The sequence below is a fragment of the Astatotilapia calliptera genome, chromosome 12 (assembly GCF_964374335.1).
Source record: "Astatotilapia calliptera chromosome 12, fAstCal68.1, whole genome shotgun sequence".
NCBI classification, from domain to species: domain Eukaryota; kingdom Metazoa; phylum Chordata; class Actinopteri; order Cichliformes; family Cichlidae; genus Astatotilapia; species Astatotilapia calliptera.
Window position 1 is genome coordinate 34757514 of NC_137433.1, and position 17755 is coordinate 34775268.

The following is a 17755-nucleotide window of genomic DNA, read 5'->3' on the forward strand; positions in this document are numbered from 1 at the left end:
TCCTATTTTCACACAGAAAACTGATGGCTACTTTCTGATGATTATTGGGAACCTTTCTGTTTCTAAAAAGTCAAATCAGTCTCTCTGACACCAGCAACTATGCAATGTTCAAACTCATTTTAATTACCTTTCAGTGAGATTCTGATGCTCAGTTTGAACTTCAAAGGGTCAACTTATCAATGGCATTATGCCTAATTGCAACAGATTTCTTCTATGTAATAATTAGAGGACTCAGTTAGCAGTAATACTTAATATAGTAGCAGGTGAGAGCATATAGGAGGAAGCAATTTTACTATGTAAAGAACTCTAACACAGCTTCATTCTTCTATGACAAGCCTTTACAAGTCGGAAATACTACAGCGCCGGGAGGACCTGAAGGCAGCACCACCCCTAATCAGCGTGGTTGTTGCTCTTGAACACACCTCGTAACATTTTCTCCAACAGGAGACGGAGGGGAAGTGAACGCCGAGCGAAAGGCAAGATATGACGCATTAATAATCTTTCACATGAAACTCAAAGTGAAATGTGATGCTTGGTCTCGTTTAAACGAAGCTTAACCGGCGAAAGGCGCGCCTGTTCGTTCGTGTTTTCGTTTCCTGAACTGTTAGTGAAACAGAGCCGATTCAGAGGCCTTTTAAAACCACATGACAAACAAACACTGTGTCCAAGCTTAATCTTCAACACTGTGGGATTTGTAAAAGCAAACCTGCAATTCAAGGTGGTTCCTGTAAGTTTATTTCGCAACCATTGTCGAGGTCAAAGGGTTCAGTGATTGACAGCTCGATGCGCTAATGAGACAGGGAGGACTAATTAAAGGGACAGTGTAGAATTGATGCTGTAGGTTTGTTTTTGTTTTTTTTACTAAATTATAAGTGTATTAACTTATGCATTTGCCATTTTTGTTGCCAGAAAATTACAAAATTTGATAAAAAAAAAAATTGTCATGGAATTTTTTTTCAAAATAACTATTTTGAAATAGTTAAAAATATTTCAAAATTAAGTGCAGCTGTCAAGTGAATGCGAATAAAAAATATTTTGTCTAAATCATAAAGAGCACAGCGATATCAACTGAAGTGAACAAGGGTCAAGCTGTTCTTTACAGTAATACCAGTGAGTGCCACAAGATGGCACAGTTAGTTAGTAACTTTAATTAAATTGGAAACATTGTAATTAGAATAATTGGAACCAAATATTCTTGGGTCTAACTGTTAGTAAACAAGAGCAAAATGTATTTGTTTTCCATATTTTAGTCTTTCTCTGGATGTTATATCAAACCACTCAATAGGAAGAATAGATAGCATTCTAGTGAGATATCAGTATTTATTTGGGTCAATTTTGCTGTAGTACTTTTAGTTTTTTCAGCATTTTAAACTCTGAGCTATATTTTGAGGTTGTTAAACCCAAATTCCCATTTCTTGACATTAATCATCAATCAATTATTCAAAACGTTTTACCTTTTTATCTATGATTTAGCTTTAGCTCTTATGTGTCAAATGAATACTTTTAAAATACTTTTATCATTTTTTTGTAAGTAGCTGCTTCATCTGTTCATAATATCTCCTCTGACATTTTGCCAGATCATATATTACCCCAGGTTTCATTGTCTTTGTCTCGGGATCCAGGATGACGAGCTATCAACTGAGCGCGAAGGAGGACATGGTGGAGAAGTTTCTGGATGCTGCAGCAAGAGGAGATATGTCCCAGGTGTCCACCTTGCTGTCCCATGTGCCCTCGCTCATAAACCAGACAGGATACAGCGGCTGGACCGCACTAATGCTTGCAGCTCGCAATGGACATTCTCATGTGGTGGAGAAGCTGCTGTCACATGGGTACATCACTGCATTTCTCTTAATTTGTAATGTTATTAATGTACCATTTGCTTTGAACAATACTAAAGAGATATATTGTGGAATATTTATTCAAAGCTGCATTAATAATTTTTAGCATTTAGGGGATGCGTCTATTCCACACATGTTATGTTTAGGTAAATATTTGCAGACTTGATGGGCAGAAACATAGGAACTGGAAAGCATTATGAAAAGAGGCTAAAGTGAGGTTTTCAAATATTTAAAGAAACTGAACCTGAAAGAGCAAAGTAAACAGAAGTCTGTGTTTGTTTGTTTTTCAACAGAAGTTCCTTATTTGTGTGCACAAACTTGGCCAAAAAAATTTATTCTCATTCTGAAACAAAAGATGTAGCTAGAACAAAACTTGGCTACACACAGGTACGTTAAATTAAAACGTATTAAAAATTAAATAGGAGTAGACTGAAAGTCAGAGAGAGATAAAACTGTAGCTAAATTTTTTTAGCATATAGGAGCTATATGCTAAAATGATATTTTAAAGTATAAAACAAGGCAAAATAGGGATAAAACTAGTGGTGAAAATACAGTAAAATTAGGAGTTGCAAGAAAACCAAACAAGACAAAAAATAATAAACCTGCATGCGTGATGAGGCAAAAACCTTTACTGAAATAAATCAATATAAAAGCTGAAGAGACAAAAACTAGTAGCAAAAAAAAAACCCATTTAGTATAGAAAAACATCCTCAAAGAGGCTATAATAAGCAGGTACGGAAAAAATATTGGTGCAATTTAAATGAAAACATCTAAAAACTTAAAAGTCTAAGTTGTAAAAGCCCCAGACTTTAATGTGTTGTAGCCTTGAATGTATAAATGGATTCCTGACTTCTCTAAAACCTCTTTTTTCTTCTGTCTTTTAGCTGTGATAAGTTCATAGTAAACAGTTCATCACAGACCGCCTACGATGTTGCCAAGTTCTGGGGTCACAAACACATCGCTAACCTACTCTGCCAGACAGACGATGGCTGCCGGCGAGTCCTGCCGGGCTCCGACATCAGTCCGCAGGAAAACTACTTCAGCAGGGAGACGCTGGACCGCCTGAGTGGGAAGAGGACTGACAAGGCCTGGTTGGAGGCCAAACAAAGAGAACCAGATACTGTCTACCTCATATTCTCGAACCTCAGCCCCATGCTCAGCACATCCCAGGAAGACGACAGCGCAGTGGTATGTTTATGACCTACAGCCTACGGCTAGTTTACATGACAAAGATGAAAGTCATGTGAATTGTGAATCTGATTGCAACAGGTTGAGAGCAAACTGTGCCGGTTCAGATATGAGGCAGTTAAGGATCTTCTGCAGAAACCTGCAACTGTGCTCATTTTCCTCGGAGTGGAGAAGAGGAAAAATCCCTCCCCTTGCTCTCCTGAGGAGGGTATCCGGGAGGCTCCTGCTTGGTTTGCTTTCAGCACTGATGAAGATGCTGCTGACCTTGTTAAACGGTGCAGGGAGAAGAACTGCTCCTTTTCAAAGATGCCAAACAGAGACCTGCTGAAACTAAACGAGGAAGAGGCCGGTGAGACACACAAAACGTGTGTTGTTGTTTGATCACCTGCCTCTCTTGTGTCACAGTATAATACTTCTTCCTGCTCTCCTTGTCTGCAAGGAATCGTGGCTCAGGCTCGATCGGTGTTGGCCTGGAACAGTCGCTACAGCTTCTGTCCGACATGTGGCAGCAGCACCAAACTGGAGGATGGAGGACACAAGAGAAGCTGTCTGAACTCTGAATGCAGGAGTCTAAAGGGGGTCCACAATACCTGCTATCCACGAGTTGGTATGAATCTGCTCATCTATCAGCTCATCTCCACTGTAGTTAATACTGTGTAGCATCATGCTGTGCACAAAAAACATTACCAAAAAACGTAAAAGCTAAAAAGAACAGAAAACTGTAGTTTCTCCAGTGGCTTCTTGAGGCTGGCTCTAAGTCAAGTCCTGCAGACCCCCATATTAAAAAAGCCCAACGTGGGTGCCTGTTATGCTGGTTGAAGGCACGGCCGTATGCAGCAGCCTGGGCATGATCCTGACCTGTAGCCCTTTCCTGCTCTCTTCCCCCTTTTTGTTGTCTACTCTTTATTGTTGCAATGTCAGATAAATTCAAAAATGTCCAAAGTAACAAAGTTTGCATATGTTTGTGATTTCAGACCCAGTGGTCATCATGCTGGTGATCCACCCAGATGGAAACCAATGTTTACTGGGAAGGAAGAAGGTCTTCCCAGCTGGGATGTTTTCCTGTTTAGCGGGATTTGTAGAGCCTGGTATACCACACACTCACACACACAGAAAAACAGAAAAACTGCTCAGCTGTTAAACAACTGATGTGAGCCTGAAGCTCATCCTCACAGGAATATTAACCATAAATCAAGTCTCAGCTATAAAAATTAGGGTGACAGCTTCTCCCTGTCCTACCCCGCAGGGGAAACGATTGAGGATGCAGTAAGGCGGGAGGTGGAGGAGGAGAGCGGCGTGAAGGTCGGACCGGTTCAGTATGTCTCCTGCCAGCCCTGGCCGATGCCATCCAACCTCATGTTTGGCTGCCTTGCTGTCGCCATATCAACAGACATCAAAGTGGATGAGAATGAGATAGAAGAAGCTCAGTGGTTCACACGGCAACAGGTAAGTAACAGTGCGACTATTAGTGGAACTGCTAACAGGGATCATGATGTTAAGAGTTAATAATAAGTCTACTGAAGATAATTTTATAACAACAACTTGGAAACTGTTAGCATCAGCTGTATCAACTAGAAATTCTCCAGAGCTTTCATGCATATCCCATGGCCAATTCTTCTAATGCTTAATAATGAACAATTCTAGACATTAATGAGACAGTAATCCAACTTTTCTGCTTGCTCAGGTAATCGACTCCTTGTTCAGAGGAGCATCTCCAGCTTTTAACATCCCCCCCAGGCAGACCATCGCCCACCAGATGATCAGACATTGGATCGGCATAAACGCTAACCTCTGACAGAACACCTTCATCACTCGACCACCTGCCCAGCTGAGGAGGTCAGATGGATAGGAACGAGTTTGTCCCCAGTAGATTAACTCACCACATTCCTCAGATTGTTCATGTTGTGCTTTAATATTAGTTTACTGCAAAGTGACTTTACGCATGTACAACAATCTCAGGTTTGACATTTCACCTCGGAAATATCTGCAGTACGATGATGAAATATGGAAGAAGAAGCATGCTCTGTCCAGATTCAGTCCAGAAGTAGTTGTCAGAAACTGTAATTATTTAAAATAAATGTATTTTAAAAAATGTAAAGTAGTATTCTCCTTGCGTGTTTTATAATAAACTATATTCAACTTTCCTTGGATTAAACAAAACATTTTTGACAAGAAATTAATTCTCAAACATCCATTTCATCTGCCAAACCATTCAGAGTCCTCAGGGTGGGGGGCCTTTTGTTTATGTTTAATTTGTTTTCATTTACTTTAATAAGTTCATTAAATCTAAATATTTCAGTAAAATTGCACAAGAGATTCTGATGATTGCTGGATTATTTCTAGGAGCCAAAATAAACTTCAAGTATTAAATAAATTAAAGCCTATCCTTTGTATCCTTCTGTCACACCAACCCTATATGACCACATCAGTGACTCTTCTCTGTGGTCTTCCTCTTTTCCTCCTGCCTAGAAGCTCCATACTGAGCATCCTTTGTGCATCGTATCCACTATCACTCTTCTACACTTGTCCAAACCATCTCAGCCTTGCCTTGATTACTTTCTTCAAAATGGTCAAATTATGCTGGCGCGACAGCTCATTTCGAATCCTGACCTTTCTGCTCACTTCCTATGAGAATCTTAGCATTCCGGGTTGCAAGAAGTCTGAAGCCCATCCCTAAATATATAAAGGTTACCCCAATGACTCAGTTATATATTCCCAGAGTTAATTCACAAACAAGGTTCCTTCTAAAACAGACAGCGATTTTGTCTGATTGTCTTCATTGCTTCAATGATCCATCTGTCTCCTGTGCATTCATAGAGAGCATGGTTTGCTTTATGAGAAAAGCGTCGCTTTTCAATAATTCATTTAATAACTTGAACTCATGAAGAGAATTTCTAGATGTGTTCAAGGAGTGGAAGGTGTTTTGCAGATTATATGGTCTTGCAGGGAGTAGAAGTGGTTCAATATCTGACTAAGATGCCGCCTGGTGGCACTGAGGATGCCTCAGTATCTTTCTAGAAGACTTGGTTGTAGCTGGACAGGGGCTAAAAAAAAAAAACTGGGCACTATTTTCAGTCTCACATGGGTCCCTATTATGATATTTTGTAATAAATAAGACTCCACAGAAGCATTACTTTGCCTGTGACTTTGTCTGTATCTTGGCTGTCCGCGCATATAAGGTCTTTCTAATGACTTGTCTGGTTAAATTAAAGTTCCACTGACTTCCTGCAACATTTTGTGGTGTGAAATGGTGAAAAGTCCAAGTTATAACTCTTTTGCACAATATAGGATATTTTTGAACATAGCGTATAAGTGTCTGTTAATGATTTGAATTACTTGTACTGTACACTGCTGGGTTGCTTTATCTATATTAGTGCAGCATAATGCAATAGTAGATTAACATTTTCAAATTTGCAAAATAATTAGTAACCAGATCTTTACAATAATTGGTACAGAATAAAAGTATAATGTTCATAACCAAAACATAGTGAAGTAGAGAGAAGAACATGTACTTCAGTTAAGTATTTGGCTGAATGTTATCATATTTCAGAGTGTCTGGTGGCACCCACATCTTACAACGATGACATACGTTCACATTATGAAATACATGTAATATACAGCGTATTAAATGCAGACACCAAGATGAGCATGTCAAACATGGAGTAACAATGATCTTAAGATAAAAAAGGAGGCCCTCCTTGCTTATTATGCTGCTGTGGAACTTTCCATATTTTCTTTATACAAAAATACCAAAAATGCAGAGCCGATGAGTCTGCCCCACAAGACAGGCCATTGTTTTCCTTGCTGTAATAAACCTTTGGGCCACATCTTATCTGAGCTCATTTGTTGCTGAAGTTGCTGAGTCTGTCTCAATGTGTTTTCACCCTGTGTCACTGTTAGAAATGTAACCTGCATCACAGATCAGATAAGAGCAGTCACTCTGCCTGCCCCAATTCAACACGTGCTCTGTCTCACAGGTCATCGGATAAACAGGCTGACTTTCAGTCAACAAACTAGGAAAGTGACTTCTCACAGCAGCCTCGGTCTGATGTGATATCTCGGAGATGTCAGCCTGATTTCTGTCCTTGTCGCTCTGAGGAAGCCAGAGCTTGGTTTCGTGTAGCGGAGCGCCGGCAGCCTCTTGATTTTCTTCTGATATGAAAACCTTGATAGGAGGACTGGACTGGTTCTCTGTGGGTTGTGCACTATAAGAAACATACTCAGAGTCTAGAGTGAGGCAGCCAATCAACAGCAGAGAGGTATCCTCACGCTGGTCATCATCTGGTAAGAGCTGAGAGGTTCGCTCAACTATGATGAGACTTTTGTCTCTGAGGACATCAGTCACCTGGAAGTCTTCAATATTAAGGATGCTCCTCTCTGCAAATTTCTGTTGAAAAGAATGAATGAGTGGTCATTTTGTGGCTGGCTGCTGTAGCTTTACATATATTTGTGTTTATTGTTTCTCTTTTTTTTAGTTGTGCAAACCCTAACGGGTCATTTTGTCAGTCTTAGAAGTTTTCTTGTTCCCGTTTCTGTATGGTGTCTTTGCCATTCCCCCCTTGTTGTCTGTTTATTAGCATCCACAGTTTTCAAGATATCATGTTCAAATTTTGTGTGATGGTAGATATCATTAACAGGTGTTTTTGTTATAATTAGTTGGACTAATATTGTAAATCTGAGTCTGACGATGGGCACGAAGTCTCCCATGCACAGATATATGAGCTGTAAGTAATTAACCCAACTATGAAAGCTGTAAAAAAACAGGTTACCTCGTGGTTTGGGTCCATCAGCCACTGGCCTGTTTTGCTTAGTCGAGGGCTAGAGATTAGCGGGAAGAAGTACGACTTGTACCTAAAAAGTAATGTTGATTAAAGTCATTATCAGTGACAAGGACTAACCGCGTACTATCAGAGCATTCACTTCTGATTTTTGGAAACTGTTCCTGTAAGTCCAAGAAACCAGGAGAATCTTCAGGAAATTGTTCGCATTTTTGCACCATGTTTAATCTTTCAGAGCCAGATTGACCAGAAAAAGCAGGTTCATGGGCCAATGACTTGAGGTCAGATAAAAAAAGATAACCGCTGTTAAATCCCATAAATGTTTGTGAAATACTGGTAAATATTCACATTTAGGAAGCTGTTCTCAGACAAGTTTTGGTAATGCTACTGCAAAATATGACTAGTTAGTAGCAAATAACATTTAACGTACATTTTTTCCCTTCATGCCATGCCTTGCATACAGTCTTTGGGCCAAAGATCACATGACATACATGAAAAACAAACGCATTAGTATTACTAAAAGAACAGATTGCCCAGCACTCACAGATTCCTGGACAGGATGGAGAGGATTAACACAGTGGCAGCAACCAGCAGCAGAGGAATCGCTGTAGCCACCACCGTTACATCATCTGGAAAGAAGAATATCAGATTCTCTTTGTTTCAAAAAAACAGAATAAATAAATCACTTTCCTGCAGTCACAGCAGTATGTTTCTATCGCCTGTACTTATGTCCATCATCTGGGTCAGTTGTGTACCTCACTGTCGAGCATTTTCTGTAATAGCCACCTGCACTTTATCCATCCATCCGTGCTTTTCAAATTAAAAGCCTATATAACAAATTCAACATTTTATTGCTCTCTATTCTGTTATTTCTCTTATTGTGCTATAAGAGTTATTCAATTTTTGATGCTGAAAGAAAAGCCATCAAGCTGGCTTTGATGTAGGCAGTGCACTCATTTATAATTATAATAGAAAATATCTTAATTGCAAAGTGTGTTTCACATAATTGTGTCTTGTAACATGTGAAAAGTTCTTGTTTGCATTTGTATGATATAGACTTTCATTTTTTGGGGGGAAATCCTCCAGAAATACAGCAGAAACATGTTTTGATTTTTTTAAGATAGTTTAAGTGTATTTTTGTTTGTCTCTTGGGTTGACATGGGTTGAAAATGTGAGGTAGCAAGTCATGCTGTCCACTACAAACGATGCTGTTTTGTTTTGAAAGGGGTAAAGTTACTGAACATTTCTGAAATCCTGCAAAATCAAAGTCAAGACTGTCAAATTGGACCATTTCAGTTTTGGCAATAAAGTGATAATATCTGAAAATAAGTTGTCGCTTAACCTCCCTTGCGGCTTTGAAATGTGGAAGCTGCAATTTTTGTCCATTTTAAATGAAAGTCCATGTGCTCTCTTAGCCCAGCCCCAACAAATGAGACATCAACAGAAAGAGATACATAAGCAGTGCTTGATATAGAGATCTCAGACTCAGACAGAGAATCAAAATTAATTGCTGGCTCTTAGGAGGATATACAACTGGTTTCACAGGTGAACAAATGCTGCAGTCCACACACCAGGGGGCGCTGCAGATATGGCTTCAATGATTGATTCTAAGTATATTGAGTAGAAATCTACTACAAAGAAATGTAGCCAACGCTGCAATGCAAAAAAACCACAGAAAGGAATCTGGTTTTGGGTCCAGTGAAACTCACCGAAATCTGTCGTCATTTGAACGATGCTTTTAGAAACATTATCAGCCAACAGCGTAACAGAATACTGAGCGTTGGGCATCAGGTCATAGAAAGTGTGCTGCTGGTCATCTGGCCACAAAGGTAAAGCTGCAAATGGGAGACTGTATGTTGCATTTGCAAAAAGGTGATAAAATATGCATAACAGTTTTGTGTAACACCTCTGCAAGTGAGAAAATATACATGGACAAATCTAATGAAAAAAAGACAAACTTTTTTTTTTTTTTTACCGTGGAGTGAGATTTTATGTTAAAAGGCTCATTAACCCACATACATTGTTTGTCTGAGTCTTTCCTCAGAACTGCTTCATATCTGCTCACTCTGACTGGCTCAGACTTCCTCTGCCACTCCCACATAATGGTCACTGATGTCTTAGTCACACTGACACTCAGATTGACCACCTCCATCAAAGCTGAGAAGACGAACACACACAGATAGAAAGTCAGATATAGATTCCTCATTTTTCCCCTGCATTTAGTTCAATGCAAATAACTTCTGTTCTGCTGTAAATTACTTTGCATATTATTCGCCCATTTTACTGCATTAGCATCACTATTAATTGACTCTTAGATAAGACTTTTCTCATTTTCTACTCACAGAAACAATACTAACTGAGAATACTAATACTGAGAGCTGATGATTCACATTACCGAGTCATCCGGTGCAGATGCAGATGTTATCACCCCCACACATTTCTATCTGAGCTCATATTTACCTCCGTACTGCAGACTTGCCGGCAGAGACTGACGAGACCCATACTGCTGGTTGTAAACAGGAAACACACTGATCAGGTACTCCTTATTAGGGTCAACATCTGGAAACATGCACAGTAAACAGAACAGCTGTATAAAATACAATGTCTGTTATAGACTAAAATACCATATATAAGTCACTCTTTCAGTTTGATTTATTTCCCCTCACCCCCAACAGGTTGCAGCAGACGGGTGCCCCTGAGCCTGGTTCTGCTAGAGGTTTCTTCCTGTTAAAAGGGTTTTTTTCTTCCCACTTTCTCCATGTGCTTGCTCTTAGATTGCTTTTTCTCTGTATTATTATGGGGTCTTTACCTTACAATATAGAGGGCCACAATGGTTGTTGTGATTTGGTGCTATATAAAACAAATCTGAAATGAATGAATTTAGACTTGATTTGTCAGGAAAAATGTACAAAGAAAAAAAAAAGCTAACATAAAACTTCTCCTAAGAGAAAAGATGCACCTACTAGCTAATTTCCATCTGCACTATTTAAATCCACATGGACAGTCTCCAGCAGTAATACATCCCCGCACAGCGCCCCCCAGCATTCAGCAGTATACATAAACTGCTCTGCTTCCTCAAAACTCAGCAACAGCCCAAAGTGTGAAAGTGTGAGAGTGTGTGTAGAAAAAATTAGTCGCTAACAAATGCCCAAACATATTTTTAAAGACTTAATGAAGAGCTGTTTGAGGAAACTGCTGTAAAATTTATCACATTTTTGTTGTAGATCTTATTAAAACACAACATAATTATGACATTTACCTGTTTCTTTATGGTAAAAATGGTAAATGGCCTGCATTTGTATAGCGCTTTACTCAGTCCCCTAAGAACCCCAAAGCGCTTTACACTACATTCAGTCATTCACCCAGTCACACACACATTCACACACTGGCGACGGCAAGCTACATTGTAGCCACAGCTGCCCTGGGGCGCACTGACAGAGATTTATCTGGAAATCTCCATTTTAAAAAAATCCCCACTAATCAAATGCAAATCAAATACACACAAGATGATAGCTTTTTCCCCCATGTTGGGCTCTGTTATCTAACACCATCTAGATTGTGGTGATGAGGTCCTATCAGCACAACTGCACTTGCTATTTTGCATCAGCTTTACAGTAAAAGCCTGCTAGTGGAGAAATTTACTCAGCAGCACGTAGCAGCCTTAAGGATTCAAAGATAAAGCCAAAGAACAAGTGGCAGAAAGCGGTTTGCCCCAACAGTGAGTCAAACCCCATAGATGTGAAAATGCACTCCTTTACACCAGAAACACTTAATATGGCTTTTTTTAAAAAAGAAACCTGTTTAAAAGTAACCAATTAAAGATATGCATTATTAGATCTGATCATGTTTTGCACCACTGCTGGCTGCTGTAGCTGCTGCCTCTCAGCTTTGCTTCACTTCCATGAATTTGAGTCACTGAACTGGACTTCTCTGTGCTGTCTGTGCCTTCTGGAGCATTTTAATGATATTATCTGACAAATAATGCAGTTTACTAACAATGCTATGGCAAAAACACTCATATTAAGGCTAATAAGGCATCTGTGATGTCACAGCGGGTTTGTCTATATAAAGTCTCTGGTTAAAATGCTCAGTTCTAGAGTGGCTGACTGCTTGGCCCCCACCTCTGCTAATTGGAATCCAATTTAGTGAACTGACGTTTGTCTTGTTGGTGGCTTTTTGAGCATTTTTAATGGAGTTATCTAACAATAATATGGCTTGTTGTATGGTACAGCTTCACGAAAAAGAAGATGATGCCTGAGCAGTATGCTTTTATTCTGAAGTGACTGCAGGACACAGAATTCAAGGTGAAGCCAATATATCATATTCATTAAAAAATAAAATGACTTTTGTTTTGGGGTTTTTTCCCCCTTTTCACCTCGTATGACGGTGGAGGTGATGAAGCCGTCAACTCGAGACCAGTGGCTGGTGGATGGACTCGTCTCAGGGTGCCACTGAATCAGGAAATAACTGACAGGCAGGGTGTGACCTTGGTTGATGGGGATCTTCCACTGGACCAGAAGCTCATTTTTTTCTGGGTAAGAGGTGGAAATCCACATGTTTCTGACAGAGGGAAGAGCTGCGAAAACAGGGCCCACATTATTACATAGATTAAGATGAAGAAGACAACGCTCATCATCAACAGTAAAATAAGCTACCATTTTTAAGTCTCCTATTTTTGAGATCCGCACTTGTTCCAATGCACTGTGCATTTTTGAAATTTCTCTTCTTGTTAAACATATGAGGCAAGTTTTTAAGAAAAAACAGACGAGATCATGGAAAGATTTTGCAATAGGTTTTGTAAAAACAGCATGTCACTGGTCTGCTGCTTCCTTCGATGAAAAAATAACATGCAGGATGTTGCAAAAGTGAGCAGCACGCGTATCGTATCTAATATCTAGAGCTGGAAGCCAATAGTCACGATTGTGTAAGATACTGCAAATGTCTTTTTTAAAATTCAAATTCAAAATTCAAATTCAAATTTTATTTGTCACGTACACAGTCATACACAGTACGATATGTAGTGAAATGCTTGGACAACTGCTCGTGACCTAAAGAAAACAAAAAAAGGAAAGGCTATGAATAAGATAGGAAATAAATATGCAAAATTAAAAAGGGTAAATTTAACTAGGAAGGAATAAAATATAAATTAAGGTTAAAAATGAAATAACTGTACAACACAAATTAGAATGAAGGGTAAATTTAACTGGGAAGAATAAGATAAAATATATAAATTAAAGTTGAAAATAAAATAACTGTACAACAAAATACACAATACACAATATAGAACTATATAAGAATGTATGAAGAAATCTAAATATAAATAAATATATACACAATAACAGCAGCTGTACAAGTATTAACTGGAAATGAAATGTTGTTGGAGACATATACATACAGAACAAGGATGCTTTTGGCCTCTGCTATTTTTGGCAGTTAATATAGTTGGGTTTTTATTACATATCTAAATTTTGACCAGGTGACTGACAAGCTAGCCTGGGTGTATATATGTTTGTAGCGACCAGATATTATCAGTGGGTTGCTGACTGCCTCTACACCCGTAAGACTGAGGCCTAAAATGCATTAATTAATTCTTCTCCTCTTGGATGCTTTTAGAGCTGCTGTCAAATATTCCCTTTATGGAGGAAAGAGTTCAGTAGCTTTAGGAAGAAATGCATTATTTAAAGCAACTCATGTTAAAATTGTGATGTCTGTGGGGATCAATATTCTACAAATACCCCAGCATATCACTCAGAACATTAATATAACAATAATTACATGTCATAACCAGGATCTTCTGTCTTTTTGTGCTGAAGCTGAGATGGGCAGCAGGGCCGTAGCCAGCTGTGTTGAAGGCTCTGACTGTGATGCTGCAGTTCCCCTCCTTCACCACTAGGCGTGTCACATCAGTGGTGCTTTGAATCAGTCCACCTTCTTTATAGCTCATTTGGTATCCAAGGATTCGACCTTCAGTTTCAAGAGACTCAGGAGCCTAAGATGGAAAAAAGAAACAATAATAAAAGATTCATTTTAGTAAATCAGAACGGTATTTTTCTGCATTTATATGAGAACTCATCATCATAGGTAAGTGAGACACTATACCTTCAACATAATGAGATGAACTTCCAGAGATCCACCTTTTTTCTCCAGTCTGTAAAACACCTCTGGTGGCCTGGAAGGAACTAAAAGAAAAAAAATTGAGCTTCTTTTTAAAAATTTATTAATTTATTTTATATATGTCAGTGTTGTAGCTCCTGGTATTCTGTCCCTGATGTGCATGCCTGTTACCTCTGTCCAGTGTTCTTCCTCTGATTTCAGAGCTCCAGTTACTCCAGAAGATCTGTTCCCTGCAGGCCACAGCAGCTCTGTAGACTGTAAACGGCAGGAGGTCTTTGATGGTGTAATTCAACGTCAGTTTTGCAGATAAATCTGGAACCTGGACACAAAAGCACACAACCAAACCTATGGGACAAAGCTGACTGTAAGTGGACGTACTATGCTCTTCTATACTTCTATCCTGTCTACTCTGTCACAGTGCTGGATGGCCGAAGGAATAATGAGGTTAGTGCATGTACAAGAATCACTGTAAGTCAAAAGATCAGGTTTCAGCCATTTTTATTTTGGGATCAAAATGTTGCCTCTATTAAAACTTTATTAAACAATTAATACACATTTGTGATTTAAGGAGCTTGGAAAGAAAAGCGACTGGACTTCTTTAAGTTTCTTTAAGACGTTTCATGTCTCATCCGAGAAGCTTCTCCTTAGATTACTATGACATGGATGACCTACATGTTCATATTGTGATTCCCTTTTTGGTCGTTTTTACATTTTCCAAAGCTTATTAAGCTACAAACCCTGTTCCAAAAGAAACTAAACAAAAACAAAAGAAGTTCACATCTAACGACCACAATCGCCTACAGAGCCTACAGAGTGTTGGCATGATGCTAACCTTGGTCCATATGTCCTCGCTGTCGAGTCTGTAACGAAGCTGACATCTGCCATCACCGCTGCTTGTCCAAGACACGACAAGTGAGTCCTCAGTAGAGCTGAGCACAGTTAATACAGGTGTAGGGGGCTTGACTGAGAGGAGGAGACAAAGAGCAAATTACTTCATCATCATTTTATATGAGCGGACAGCAGAGGAAGAAGCCAGGTGGATTACAGGTGACAGTCACAAAACGTGTGGGTGTCTAACCTGCTTCAAAAAGAAAGATACTGTGAGGCTCAGACCAGATCTCTGTCATGTGGTTTTTAATCCTTGCTGTCACATTGACAACGGATGCTGAGTTGAAGATGCCCTGACAGGATATAATTTCGTGGTCCCTAAATAGAAAAGATAAAACATCTGAGAAGATTCCACAAGATCACTTTGTAATTATCATCGTAACGAAATCATCAAGTTTTATACCTGCTGAAAATCAGGGAGGCGGTAGTCTCAGTGTCGCTGTTTGAGTCTAGACTCCACTCACATGTCATGGATACTTGTCTGTCTGCAGACTTTTGGTAGTAACACGACATGTTCAGAGTACCTGCAGGAAAAGACGTTTAAATAACACGTCACTCCAAAAAGCTGAAGACTTTAGTTTTGGGTCATGTGAACGACATGTCTACACATCAGAGCGGGTTAACTGAATACGTTCTTCTACTGGGCCTACATTTAATGTTTTACAAAATTAACATGATTAAATGAAAACTTCAAACCAGTCACTGAGACCAAAAAAAACTAACATCCAGAAACATATAACCAGATATATTTTTTAGCTTCTATTTACATAAAAAAAACCTTCTCAGTCATGTTTAAACAGATCCGATTTCTCATAGATCCTTATCCTTCTGCTGAGGTCCTTTTAGAAACAGGCAGCTTTACTTCATGTTTCTATTTTTTAAATCAGATGATAAAAAACAATAAGCAAACATGTGTGCTCACTCTGTGTGGATGAGGGTGGGCGAGGGTCACAGTCTGCAGGGGTGGTGACACACACCCGTGTGTTTTCTTTGCAGATCTCCAGCTGAAAGTCTCTAACTGTCACTCCTGACGCGAAGAAACAGGGAAACAGAGAAAGTCAATGAAAAAAGAATAAAGATCATTAAAGATTTTAATGATTTTGGTGCCCTGGATGTTTTTGTAAAGTGTGAAATGGAAAGTGAGACAATGTTTATTCACTAAAGACAAAGACTATATTGCCAAAAGTATTCACTAACCTAACCCAGTCACTGAATTCAGGTGTTCCAATCATTTGCATGGCCACAGGTGTACTACATCAAACACAGACTGCTTCTACAAACATTTGTGAAAGAACTGGTTGCTTTCAGGAGCTCTGTGAATTCCAGCATGGTCCCGTGATGGGATGCAACCCGTGCAACACATCCATTTCCTCACTACTAAATATTCCACAGTCGACTCTAAGTGGTTATAACAAAGTGGAAATGATTTGACTAAAATTACAGAACTTGTCTGACTGTGTTGTGCAGTGTAAAGAGCATGAACAATTTCATGCTATAAACTTTGTGGGAACAGTTTGGGGATGGCCCCTTCCTGTTTCAACATGACAGGTCAATAACAACATGGATGAGCGAGTTTGGTGTGGAAAGGACTCGCTTTCACGGTCCTGACCTCAACCTGCTAGACGCCTTTGGGATGAATGTGAACAAATGCTTTTTGCATTATAGTTTATAACTTCTCTACACCGATAGAAAGGTGAAAAAATGCCCGCGTAATTCTGACGCTCTGTTTTAAAATGATTCAATAAAATAAATTTGAAAAAAAAAAAAAAAAAAAAAACTGTACTTCAATCAGAAAGTGTGTTCCCTTAAAAAAACAACAACACGTCAACAAGAGCTACAGTTCAAACACACACACACACACACACACACACACACACAACTGAACGGATCAATAAAAGACCTTGATCAGAAAAAAAAAAAAAAAGTCCTGAAATTTTTCTTCAGGAATTTAGCGAATTCAGTTTGGCTCCCTCACAAGCCAAACACTTCCAGTCCAGAAAACACTTTAGTAACATTAAAATGCAAAATCTGACTTTTAACATGAAACATTTGTGGATAACTTACCATAAGAAAACACACCAATCAGGAGACTCATCACTGTCCAGGTACAGAAGTGCACTTTAAGAACCCAAACATCCATCTTAACGGTAAAAATGATTTTCATCTAAACATCCAAGGACATCCGCACTTAATCTTTAAAAAAAGAGGTCTTTAAAAAAAGGTTCAAACCCCACAGAGAACGTCTCTGGTGTGTGCGGGAGGAAGGAGGAAGACGCCTCTGCTCAGCTCTGAGCTCGCTCAGGAAATTGCTCCACTCATGTAATCAAGCGACAAACTTGTGAAAGTATGTTTATGCTTCACTTGTATGTAGAGGATTATATGTCTATAAAGTTTAGTAGGATTACGGTAACTTTCAGCGCACTCTGGTGGATAAACTGTGTACAGCTATTTGACTCATGTAGTGAGCTACCAATCACAAAAACAAAAGCGTTAGCTAAATATACATTTGTACATGTTGGTTAGCAGCCATAGGCTGTAAATTTTTTAAATGTTATTTGTTCATCAAAACAGCCACCTGTTGAGCCAGTCTAATGAAAAAACGAATTATTAAACTGTTAGAGGATAAACTGCCAGAGATACAGAAGAAAATATTGATAGTTTCAAGAATTTAAAGGAAACGGTACAAAAGAAACAAACTTGATGGACAGAATGGCTACGCTGCTACTGTTAGCTAACGATATTTAAGTTATTGCTAGCTAACATTACTTTTAAATAATGGTAGCATAATGAATACATACAACAAATAAATAGGCGCTGTGTGTTTACAAAGTAGTGGCCAGAATTGCTATAAAGAAGGAGAGGAAATGGGTTAAAAAAAAAAAAAAAGGCCCAAGTGAATTTCAAACAAGTTTAAAAAAATGTTATCATAGAAAGTGGTGTTGATGATGG

The 17755-nt window shown here is 39.0% G+C and overlaps 2 protein-coding genes across 3 annotated transcripts; one reads left to right on the forward strand and one right to left on the reverse strand.

The window, feature by feature from the left end:
* The first annotated feature begins 337 nt into the window (after nucleotides 1–337).
* On the forward strand, nucleotides 338–5124 carry nudt12 (nudix (nucleoside diphosphate linked moiety X)-type motif 12). Of its 2 annotated transcripts, none has more exons than XM_026187837.2 (8): nucleotides 338–476; nucleotides 1623–1829; nucleotides 2723–3026; nucleotides 3108–3375; nucleotides 3466–3633; nucleotides 4001–4114; nucleotides 4273–4472; nucleotides 4711–5124. In XM_026187837.2, exons 2-8 carry the CDS (start codon nucleotides 1624–1626, stop codon nucleotides 4819–4821), a joined length of 1371 nt encoding a protein of 456 aa, XP_026043622.1. In that variant the 5' UTR covers nucleotides 338–476; nucleotide 1623; the 3' UTR covers nucleotides 4822–5124. The 2 variants fall into 2 exon arrangements, with proteins under 2 accessions (XP_026043622.1, XP_026043623.1); XM_026187838.2 differs by having other exon boundaries at nucleotides 342–476; nucleotides 1578–1829.
* Nucleotides 4915–17732, reverse strand: LOC113033755 (interleukin-6 receptor subunit beta). The gene is made up of 15 exons (XM_026187836.2): nucleotides 16871–17732; nucleotides 15729–15833; nucleotides 15210–15330; nucleotides 14997–15124; nucleotides 14751–14881; nucleotides 14090–14237; nucleotides 13904–13983; nucleotides 13580–13793; nucleotides 12180–12380; nucleotides 10265–10363; nucleotides 9824–9961; nucleotides 9514–9639; nucleotides 8349–8433; nucleotides 7796–7877; nucleotides 4915–7413 (listed from the first exon to the last, which is right to left on the reverse strand). The coding sequence occupies exons 1-15, from the start codon at nucleotides 16968–16970 to the stop codon at nucleotides 6907–6909; spliced, it is 2265 nt and encodes a 754-aa protein (XP_026043621.2). The 5' UTR covers nucleotides 16971–17732; the 3' UTR covers nucleotides 4915–6906.
* Nucleotides 17733–17755: the final 23 nt, after the last annotated feature.

Excerpts from the sequence above, each read along its gene's own strand:
- nudt12 (XM_026187837.2), top strand. The coding sequence starts at position 1,624 with ATGACGAGCTATCAACTGAGCGCGAAGGAGGACATGGTGGAGAAGTTT. Across the intron at positions 3,027-3,107 it reads AGGAAGACGACAGCGCAGTG|GTTGAGAGCAAACTGTGCCG; the intron begins GTATGTTTATGA and ends TGATTGCAACAG. Across the intron at positions 3,634-4,000 it reads TACCTGCTATCCACGAGTTG|ACCCAGTGGTCATCATGCTG; the intron begins GTATGAATCTGC and ends TTGTGATTTCAG.
- LOC113033755 (XM_026187836.2), bottom strand. The coding sequence starts at position 16,970 with ATGAAAATCATTTTTACCGTTAAGATGGATGTTTGGGTTCTTAAAGTG. Across the intron at positions 14,882-14,996 it reads TATCTTTCTTTTTGAAGCAG|TCAAGCCCCCTACACCTGTA; the intron begins GTTAGACACCCA and ends TCCTCCTCTCAG. Across the intron at positions 13,984-14,089 it reads AGGAAGAACACTGGACAGAG|TTCCTTCCAGGCCACCAGAG; the intron begins GTAACAGGCATG and ends TTTTTCTTTTAG.